Raw genomic sequence first — 11,643 nt, forward strand, 5'->3', positions numbered from 1 at the left:
ACTATTCAATTAACCTATATTTAAACTTCTTCTTAATTGGCGCTATAACCCCTTACCCGATTATGGCCGAGTTTAACAAAGCGCGCCAGCCGTTTCTTTCTCGTGCTAACCGGCGCCAGTTGGACACACCAAATGAAGCCACGTCCTACTCCACCTGATCTTTCCAACGCAGAGGGGGCATTCCTCGTCCTCTGCTACCACCAGCTGGTACCGAATCAAATACTTTCAGAGCCGGAGCGTTTGTATCCATTTGGACAACATGACTCAGTCAGCGTAGCCGCTGGATCTTTATTCGCTGCGCTATGTGCATGTTGTCGTAAAGCTCATCGTTCCATCGCCTGCGATATTCGCCGCTGCCAACGTGCAAAGGTCCAAAAATCTTGCGCAGAATCTTTGTCTCAAACTCTCCAAGCATCGCTTCATCGTATGTTATCAGTATCCACGTCCTGCGCCATACGTTAGGACGGATATGATGAGAGCCTTGTAGAGTGTTAGTTTTGTTCGTCGAGAGAGGAGTGAAGTCCTTCAGTTCAGTTCAGTTGCCTACTTAGTCCAAAGTAGCACTTGTTGGCAAGAGAGATTCTACGATGGATTTGAAGGCTGATATTGTTATCGGTGTTAATGCTGGTTCCTAAATAAATGAAGTCTTTTACAACCTCGAAATTATAACTGTCAACAGTGCCGTGGGTGCCGATACCCGAGTGCGCCGACTGTTTGTTTGAAGACAGGAGGTACTTCGTTTTGTCCTCGTTTACCACCAGTCCCATTCGCTTTGCCTCTTTATCCAGTTTGGAGAAGGCAGAACTAACAGCGCGGTTGTTAAGGCCGATGATGTCGATATTATCTGCACACGCCAATGATTGTACGCTCTTATAAAATATTGTGCCTGAGCGATTAAGTTCTGCGGCTCTTACGATGCTCTCCAACATCAGGTTAAAGAAGTCACACGACAACGAGTCACCCTGTCTGATACCTCGTTTGGTAGCAAACGGCTCAGAGAGGTCCCGACGGCGCTGCTGGCGCTGAGCAACGTCATCTTGCATAGCCGTATTAGTTTTGTGGGGATACCAAATTCAGACATCGCGGCATACAAGTAACTCCTTTCCGTACTGTCGAATGCAGCTTTGAAGTCGACGAAAAGATGGTGTGTGTCGATTCTCCTTTCATGGGTCTTTTCCAAGATTTGGCGTATTGTAAATATTTGGTCGATGGTAGACTTTCCAGGTCTAAAGCCACACTGATAAGGTCCAATCAGTTGGTTGACGGTGGGCTTCAGCCTTTCACACAATACGCTCGCTAGAACCTTATAGGCGATATTTAGAAGACTAATCCCGCGGTAATTGGCCCAAATTGCAGGATCGCCCTTCTTATGGATTGGGCAGAGCACACTTAAATTCCAATCGGCAGGCATGCTTTCATCCGACCATATTTTGCATAGGAGCTGATGCATGCACCTCACCGCCATGTTTGCGGCTTTGTTGTTCTTTAGACGCGTTATCGCTATTCTCACCTCGTCATGGTCGGGTAGCGGAACAACAATTCCGTCGTCAACGATGGGAGTTTCGGGATCTTCACATTGTCTGTGACATGCGCGGCTATCACTGTTTAACAGGTTCAAGAAGTGTTCCCTCCATAATTTAAGATTGCTCTGTACGTCAGTCACCAGATCGCCGTCTTTGTTCTTATAGGAAAACACCCCGGTCTTAAAGCCTTCTGTAAGCCGCCGAACTTTCTGGTAGAATTTTCGGGATTTGTTCCTATCGGCCAGCATCTCAAGCTCTTGACACTCATGTATTTCGTTCTCTCGTTTATTCTTTCGGATAATACGTCTCTCTTCCTTTTTTAGCTCTCTGTAGCGATCCCACATGGCTCGCCTTGCGGCCGATCGCAGCGTGGCTCTATAGGCGGCATCCTGTCTTTCTGCGGCAGCATGACATTCCTCGTCGTACCAACTGTTTTTTCAGGCTCGCCGGAATCCGATTTTTTCTTCGGCGGCGGTACGTAGAGATCGAGAAATGTTGCTCCATTGATCGAGCATGCCGGTTTGTTAGGCAATACTCTCTGAGAGCAGAAGTGAGAGTCGAGTGGCGAATCTTCTGGTTGCCTGCAATCACTTTTCGATGTTGAACATTCTTTGCGTAGGTAGATGTACGTTTTTTGCTACACAGAGGCGTGTGCGCAGTTTGGCTGCAACAAGGTAGTGATCCGAGTTGATCGTACGTACATCTCACTAGAAGCGTGTCTTCGATCCATCACAAAATGATCGATCTGGTTTCTTGTTTTTCGATCAGGAGACAGCCAGGTGGCTTGGTGAATCTTCTTATGGAATCTTGGGCCGCAGACTACCATGTTTCGGGCCTCGGCGAAGTCGATTAGCCTCTGTCCGTTACCGGATGTTTCGTTTTCCGACTGTGGAAACGTGGGCTAATCCCGGACGTTGTGACCTGCTTGAACCATATGGAGAAGAATCGTCCTGGCCACGCCCAAGTGAATGGCGATGAGTAACTTTCCCCACTTGCGTGGACTTCTACATATGGAACAATCTTCCGTAACTTTCCACACTTGCGTGGACTTCTACATATGGAACCATCCTCCTATACTTAAACTATATTTTGTAAATCAGGTGTTGCTGTGCTAATGACTCTGCAAAGTTGCACTGGTGCTATTTAAATCGTTTGCCACTAAATATAAGCAAATGCTTTCACGTAAAATCGGCTAAATCAAACAATACTTTGTGTCAGCAACTTGGCAACCCGACACCCAAGCGCAAATACCCAAGTTAGTCGAGTAACGAGTTTCGAGTCGCGTGCAGGGTAGCTGGCGAAGAAATATATAAACTTTTTAACAATTCATTTTTAATAAACGCGTATATACTTTTGTTAACCTCGAAATAAAAAGGCCTTCTGACATTTGCATACTTCGTATAGTATTGCTAGCTTACCTTTGCAATCCGTAGAAGAAATTAAAGACTTAGGCGTTATTTTCTACTCTTAGCAGAATTTCACCACGTCATATGACGGTCATATTCGGTACTATTGTAGCATTCGAACGCCAAAATTGTTCTGCATTTGTCCATGAATACTCCCATTGGGTACTCGTCAGCTTCCAGCCCGACTTCAATCTTGCTACCAAGATCGTGTAAGGCTGTTTCGCATTGTTTCCCACTCTGGTAAGCATGTTGATTTCTACTACAAACTGATTGGTCTAAAACTTTTAGCTAGGGAATAGCTACTCTTATGCGTCGCCATTGAGTTGGTATGGGACCAAGTGCAAGACAGGCTGAATATCCTTTTCAGGACCTCAATCAGCCGCCTTCTTCCTTTCTTTTGCACAGGTGGATTAATAGAATGCGCATTCAGGCGTTTCAAAGCGATATGTGTTATCGCCGGAAAACTCCCTTTGGATATGCATGCACGAGAAATAAGTCATCTCTATGACAGGGAGGAAGTAAACCCATCAAAAGAGAAAAAAGCTATAGAACGTTTTCAATCCATAGAAGAATGACAACATAGATGGGATCTATCAGTCAACAGGCGTTGGACCCATAGGCTTGTACCTGAAATTGCACCAATTGAAGATGCAGAGCACGTTATTTTCCAATGTGATTGTTTTCGAGTCGACCGTCAAATACTGTAGGTGCTACTTGAACTTCCGTTGCAGGTGAGCAATCTGATACCAGTCTCGTGTGCATCAATCAATAGCTGGAATGCTGTTAAATCATCCGATATGTGCAGTGGGCGGCTGAAGAGTAGGAACTCTTGACTAAGGAGGTACTAACTAACTGACTCAGGATGATATCAGACGGGAACAAGTCGGTACTAACATTCTTCCGATGTTCATTTTGCTTCAAAAAGCGGAAAAATTGTGGCTACCGATGACTTAAAACCTCCATATGTCAAAACGAGAGGACGCAGAAACCAATTTTGGTCAATAGACACAAACGCGGCGCAGATAGAGACATAAGAAGATGAGCCTATAGCAGGAAGTTGGCTACAAATATGGTGGACCTAGATGTAGGTGAAAAGAACTGGTCCACTTCATGGACGCCGTTCTGGGCTATCCCTTAGTTATACAGAAAGTAGTTCCGGGAAGGGAGTCTCCACTGAAGGGGAGGAGGAATTAGGCATTGTTTTAGTGGCCACACCACTCAACTCAGCAGACGACGGTCGCTGTTAGTACGAAGGCATTTTGAACCCTACATCACCCACCACAAAAAAAATGTATGTATATTATGTACTAGCAAACCCCGCCCCCTTCGCTGGGCACACTAAAATAGAATAGATATGGTTTAGAACAGAAAATATATGGTTTTCATATTATTTATTTCTTTATTCTTTATTCAATCGCTTTGGCATAAACAATATTTTTTGTTTTTCTATTTGTTTTTGAGTAAATATAAAATACAAATTGAAAATCAGGAAAAAAGAAGATTGTTTTTAAATTTCAAATCAACGCAAATGAATAACTAAGAAACAACCGTCTTTTTCCTGATCATCCATGAATTTTTCGTTTCAATTTATATGTTTTATTAAGCATTGGAGCTTTTTTAACCATTATCCATTTATATTTTTCAAAAAAAAAAAAACGAAAAAAATTGTTTTTTCCACGAACACATAATTTCATTCGGATTTCACATTAAATTCTCAAATTTCGTAAGAAATTATTCACTGTTCCAAAATCCACTCCAAAAAAATTCACAAACAATTTTTACATGTTGCACTTACGCTTTTTCCTTATGGCATCCAAATCAGAAAGAAATATTGACACATTGTAACTCACACTGTCAATTTGACAGTTCAGTTCCGCCCCAAGCGTTAAAAAAGTAAGCGACATTATGGCTGGCTCAAAAGAACGCTGTACCCGTTGCCAGTGCTCCGAATTACAACCAAACTTTACGAAACCCATTTTCAATACTTACTTAACAATGTGCGTAAGTTTGGTTTAATTCGGTGCAAAGACACGGCGGGTCCACGTTTTGGCATATATTTCGAGACCCTAGTCATCAATAGGTATGAAAATTACCCCGTATTAAAGCACTTATCAACAGCTTTCATTTGATATCCATATTGTACAAACACATTCTAGGGTCCACGTTTTGGTCTCTATCTCGAGACCCTAGTCACGGAGCGGATGGAAATACTCTGAACTAAAGCATTCACCAACAGCTTCCATTTGATACCCATATTGTACATACACATCCGAAGGTTACCCGGGTCCACGTTTTGACCTATATCTCGAGACCCTATCTACCAATAGGTATCCATACTATACGGAAACCATTTTCAATACCTCCTTAACAATGTGTGTAAGTTTGGTTTAAATCGGTGCAAAGACACGGCGGGTCCACGTTTTGGCATATATTTCCAGACCCTAGTCATCAATAGGTATGAAAATTACCCCGTATTAAAGCACTTATCAACAGCTTTCATTTGATACCCATATTGTACATACACAACCAAAGGTTACCCGGGTCCACGTTTTGACCTATATCTCGAGACCCCAGTCACGGAGCGGCATGAAAAATACTCTGTACTAAAGCATTCACCAACAGCTTCAATTTGATATCCATATTGTACAAACACATTCTAGGGTCCACGTTTTGGTCTCTATCTCGAGACCCTAGTCACGGAGCGGCATGAAAGATACTCTGGACTAAAGCATTCACCAACAGCTTCCATTTGATACCCATATTGTACATACACATCCGAAGGTTACCCGGGTCCACGTTTTGACCTATATCTCGAGCCCTATTTCCAAAATAAAATATGATCCATGTTACTCGTGGATGATGTAGCTTTCGAATGGTGAAAGAATTTTTAAAATCGGTCCAGTAGTTTTTGAGCCTATTCGTAACAAACAAACAAACAAAGTTTTCCTCTTTATAATATTAGTATAGATAAACTCCTATTCTGAAAGTAGAGCTAAAAAAGATACCGGTGTCTCCGTTTTTCTAAATAGATCTGTTCGATTTTATTTTTCAGACGCCAAATTGTTCTACTTGTACCCATCAAATGATAAGCATAAATCATTTATTCGACAATATCTTTAAAGTTTTCTGCTCTTTTATTGCCGAGGAAAAGTTGGGTAGCGGATTTACATCGTTAATTATAATACAATATTATATTACTTGGCCCAGAATAATTAAAAAAGCAAGCAAAGAACTCTAATATTGACCTTAGCCAACATTTCGAAAATGATACACCTTGCTTCATCAAAAGTAGGCCTGCAGGTCAATTAAAAACAAAAAGGGGAATGCGATTAGTTAAAGTAAGATTCACTCAATTAATGATTGTCTACCTGTTTACGCTCCGAAAAAAAAAACGAAAAACTAGTAGTAGCTTTGCACTGTTAACTTCATTTCCATGTAAATAAATGACATTGAATTGATTTGAATTGTGGTCGAGGTTTTCTTAATGACTAAACGAAATGCTTACACAATGCGATATTGCTAATCTCAAATCAAAAATTGGAGTTGAAAAGCTCAATTGCGATTTATAACTAAAAAAATTTAGATGGTACGAAATTCGCTAGGCACTGCTAGATTGTAATATTCTCTCTAAGTTCTTTATTATAAGGTTATAGATATACTAAGTTCTAATATAATTTTGCAAATACATATATTTTAAGCCGAAATGGTTCCTGCATCAATAGTTATGCTCCATGTTCCAAGCAAAGAAATCGTGGCTTACTATCAAAGGAAAGATCGAAGAATTATTATCAACTACATAACTTTTAGCAAAATTACGGCAGAATTGCTTGTTAGTGTTTCAATGGCAGGTGAGTGAAGAATAATTTTTAACCCCTTTAGCTTATTTAATACTAAATACTTTTTGTTCGTTGATTCAAAGATCAGATACATACATATGTATGTATATGGTATTTATTGCAATGAATTTTAACCAATGTTAATGGATTTTTTTTTTAATGAATGGATGACTTTCAAGCACATTTAATAAATCAAGCACAAGCAACTGAAGTTTTGCTGCTTCGAAATAGAGTAAATGCAAATATTTTTTTAATGCATATTTATTTTCGAGCAAAGTACAGTATTCACTTGAATTATCAGAAACCCTTGTGTTACTAGATCAAATACGGTTGCTTTAATAACCATTTTCTTCCATAAATATTATTGCCTCTTTTCAAGTCAGTCGGACTGTAGTTAAATCAATTGATTTACAATGAGGTTTATACGAGTATTTGGTGTTTAAATAGGGTGGTAAATCCTTTTCAGCGGTACAGAGCGATTTGATGCAAAAACAATTTACGCATTTTTCCTCATCACTATTACTGCGTCTTAATCTCTAGCCCTCTAATGATGCTAACTGTAAATGCAAAATGTAAAAACTGTAAAATTTCCAAGCTTGTAAAATACTGGTAAATGTTAGACAAGTCTATAAAGTAAATAAAATAAAAATGAAATAAAAAAATCGAGTATACCACGCATATGTATTTATATAAATAGGATAAAAGAAGAAAGTAATTTCTCCAGACTCATAGAATTAGTTGTGATAAGTTTTGATTTTAAAATTTTAACGATTTATAATATGTGACATGAAATACAGTGAAAAAGTGAGGCGCTCGCTATAGAATTGCGGTGATATACAGTGGTCACAGTGGCAATTCATTTCTTTTGGGTCACTGTAAGAATGTTACATTCCTAATGAATTGCCGCAAACAAAACTCCCGTTTTTCAACTCACACTGAAGGGTTCCAAGGAAAGCAAGCAGACGTAGCAAAATGTTGCAAAACATTTATTCGTACACTTTTAGCTCATGATATTGTTGCTGCAAAAGTAACACTAAAAATTGTTTGTGTTTTCACAATATTGTGGAAAACGAAATAAGTTTGGTTTTTCTTAGTTTTTCCCGTCGATTCAGTTTCAGTTGCGCGTAATATCTCGATTGAAAGCGACAAAATGGGACAAAGTGCAGATTTACCATTAGAAATGCGTAAAATTGTTATTAAATTGTACTTGGAAAACAAGTCTCTGCGCGAAATCCGCAAAACAATTGGCAAATCTTATTCTACGGTGCATAGTGTTTTTGCTAATTACATTAATACTGGTAAATTGGAAGCTAATCACCATCAAGTCGGAAGGCGAAAAATATTGACTCCACGTGAGGAACGCAACATAGTAGCATCAGTCGCGCAAAATCCAAAAATAACCTCCACGATAATATGCCGAAATATTCAAAAGTCCTTCCATGAAAAAGTAAGCCCACAAACAGTCCGTAATTGCCTGTAGCCAGCTGGTTATCATAGCAGAGTGGCACACCGCAAGCCCTACATTTCAAATATTAACAGAAAAAAGAGGTTGGAGTTCGCCAATCGCTATATAAATGAGCCAGATTCATTTTAGGGAAATGTGATGAATCGAAATTTAATGTTTTCGGAGCAGATGACCCTCTAAAAATTTGACGAAAATAAAATACAAAACTGAATGAAAAAAATCTTATTTCTACCGTTAAGCATGGAGGTGGAAATGCAATGGTTTGGTGGTGCATAGCTGCTACTGGAGTAGGAATAATGGTTTTTATTGATGATAAAATAGTCAAACATCTGTATTTAAATATTTTGAAGAATAGTTTGCCGTTAAACTTGAGCTTAATGCTAGAGGGTTCTTGTTCCAACAAGACAATTACCCAAAACGCTCAACTTATCTCGTACTAGAATGGCTTATTCACCACTGTAAGCAGCTTAAAATTCCACCTCAATCACCGGATCTGAACCCAATTGAGCATGTGTAGGAGCTCTTAGAAAGGAGAATCAGAAAACACAAAATAACATCAAAGGTGTCATTAAAGACAGGTTTATGTGTTGGTTGCTTAGAGTGGTGATTCATCCAGAATCCAACTAGCGCTTCCGCACCATTTTCTTGCCACATCCTCGTTACCAAATTGTTTAACAGTTATTTACAGCAAGACTATATCCAGTCTGTGCAGTTTAGGAATCTTATTAGGTTGTTGACGTCTAAGTCAGACAGTTGTTCGAGACTCACGAACAGCGGTTTGCCCAGGGTTAACATTCTGTCCTTCCATAGGGCAAAGCATTCACAGAGGAAATGGAAAATTACAACTATGACAGTATGTGTTGTGAGGGATGCCCATTTGGCGGCTTGTTCTCCGATAGACCAGAAGCCAGTTATGACTGCCGTTAGTCTACAGGCGTCCCGTCGTTTCATGTTTATCAACATCAATTACGTGTTGAGTGGGAGAAAATTGCAGCTAATGGAACCAAGGTATTGGTGAAAAGCATGCATTGACGTTTGGAAGCAGCTAAAGGGGACCCAACTAAATACTAAATACTCGTTTTTTCATTATTTTTTAAATAAAATATTCTTTATATGCCTATGTACGAATAATATTTTTGCATAAAACGCTCAACTTATTTATTTATTCGGAAGTTTTTGTTCCTTAAATATTGAATAAAAATGTTAGTTTTTACGAATGTATTAAAATTTTGTGTATCTGTTTACAAACTGTGAGTGTACGAATAAATTGTGTGACCATTGTAGAGCATCAAAAATTTCGTTAGATTTAATTGAATTGATTCAAACTAAGTAAAGGGTGGTTAAATTTCAAGGGCCGATGTTGAATGTGAACCACACCTAAACGTCAACGACACCGTTGGACTTCTTTCTTTGGGGTTATTTGAAAGAAAAGGTGTACGTCGATAAGCCAGCAACAATTAAATAGCTAAAGGATGAGATAATTCGGCACATTAACGGCATATAACCTCTATTATGCCTCAGCGTCATCGAAAATTTGGATCATCGGGTGGAGGTGTGCCGCCGAGTCCGCGGCGGCCGTTTGGCCGATATTTTGTTCCATGCGTAATAGAGCCTTACCAATATTATCATAATTAAGAGAAATAACAATAATTTCTTAAAAAAAATGTATTTTATTCAAAATCAAACCGGCCTTGAAACTTAACCACGCTTTATATAACGCGCCTCGAAATGGTGTGTGGTCTAATTAGTCCTAAAGTTTCTACTGCTCAACTATAGATTTTTAATTAGTAATTATTATTTAATATTTTTAATTTCAAAAAATATTCCTACGTCGTACTTTCTTGCCGTACATATCTGAAAAAAATTTTAGCTTAGGAGGTGTTTCGCCCAGATTTTATTAAAAAGAGAATGTGTTATCTTAACAATATATTAAAAAGCTGAAGCAGAGTGCATACATAAATATGTAATTGAGCCCATTATACTTATTTTTGATTTCCCTCATTTATTTTACTTATCTTCGAAAATATGAAAATTAAATTCCTCTAAGAATTATTTTAAAATTGTGCGATCCTAACAAAATTATACATACAAAAGCATTTATTATTTTTTTCCAAAGACGACGATGGCTGCTGGGAATTTAAAATTCTTGTGATGTCTTCTCTCAATCGTGTTGTGGATTTGTTATATATACATGAAAGTGGTGCCCGTTTTGTAGTATGGAGTCCTGATGGCACTAGATTGGCTACATCTGGCAATGATGAAACTTTAACGATATGGAACTTTTGCCCGGAGATTAGAACAGACAGCTCTACCTTAGGAATTACACGTGATGTAAATTGTTGTAGTTTGGATGCTAAGTTCGGTAGAGTTTTTAATTCGTGGGCGTGCCTCAAGTAACTATTTCCATTTATGTGCGATTTAAAGTCGTGTTTTGTTTACAATTTCGTTGTTATATTATATTTAAATTTATAAATATGTGATATTTATTACAAAATAAATATTTACTGTTGTGATTTTATATAAATACACCTAAATACCTACATAAAGTTTTTGCGCATTTGCTAAAATTTAAATCAAGTTTTTTTAATGAAACGTATTAATTTAGTTTTTGAGTCAATCTTAATTTATGCAAATAAAGCAAAACAACAAACGGGGCCTTGAAGAAATGCATATTATTAAGAATTTTATGTTTGAACTCAATCGCCCTACACACTCTAGTCTCTCCTCAATTGAAGTATTGTATTTACATTCAGTTTTGTGAAGGTAAGAGAAAGAAGAACGTAAAAATAAAAGCTCTAAAGTTTTTAGACTAATAATCTTTTTTTATTTACTGCTCACCAGGTACGGATTTATGATTCTTGCTATTTTCTTGCACACTCGTTCGTTGATCATAACTATTTCACAGTCAAATTAATTCAACACCTACTGGACTGGTCGACTTGGAGTGATAAGCTATACTAATTTAAGGCTGCGATACTTCAATTTGTTCGTTCTGCTAAAACTGCCATTGAATAGGAATTTATTAAAAGTTCTGTAAAAAATTTCAGCAGAATCAGAAAATTTTATTTTATTTTGATATTTTTTACGAAAGATATTTGATATTTTTACTGGTATAACCGTTATCGTAGAACATTTGATTACCCAAATCTATGATACTTATAATAATTGCGTAATATCAAAGGAAAATATTTTGCTGGGCATTTAAAAACGCAGTATTTTGGAAAATAAAAAATGTTCAACTACTTCTTTGCAATTGTTTCTACATGAAGTCATTCGTGTACGTAATGACGATTATTTTGAACCCAGAATCATTAAAATCGGTTCATTTTTGACTAAGTTATGAGCATTTAAAAAAAAAATTCTAATATAATTAAAAAAAATCGATTTTGAGCCGAAAAACAAAATTGCAGATA

At 37.9% G+C, this 11,643-nt stretch overlaps 1 protein-coding gene across 3 annotated transcripts in view; it reads left to right on the plus strand.

Annotated features, from left to right (window-relative positions):
* LOC129240147 (protein cortex) overlaps window positions 1-10,787 on the plus strand; it is a 60,730-nt gene extending 49,943 nt beyond the window's left edge. For 2 of the 3 annotated variants that reach the window (XM_054875712.1, XM_054875710.1), the window contains exons 6-7: window positions 6,628-6,777; window positions 10,347-10,786. In XM_054875712.1, coding sequence (XP_054731687.1) covers window positions 6,628-6,777; window positions 10,347-10,627 — 431 coding nt within the window. In that variant the 3' untranslated portion in view covers window positions 10,628-10,786. Of the gene's footprint in view, window positions 1-6,627; window positions 6,778-10,346 lie in introns of all 3 variants that reach the window. The other variant, XM_054875711.1, reaches the window with a different exon arrangement.
* Window positions 10,788-11,643: the final 856 nt, after the last annotated feature.

The sequence above is a fragment of the Anastrepha obliqua genome, chromosome 3 (assembly GCF_027943255.1).
Source record: "Anastrepha obliqua isolate idAnaObli1 chromosome 3, idAnaObli1_1.0, whole genome shotgun sequence".
NCBI lineage: Eukaryota > Metazoa > Arthropoda > Insecta > Diptera > Tephritidae > Anastrepha > Anastrepha obliqua.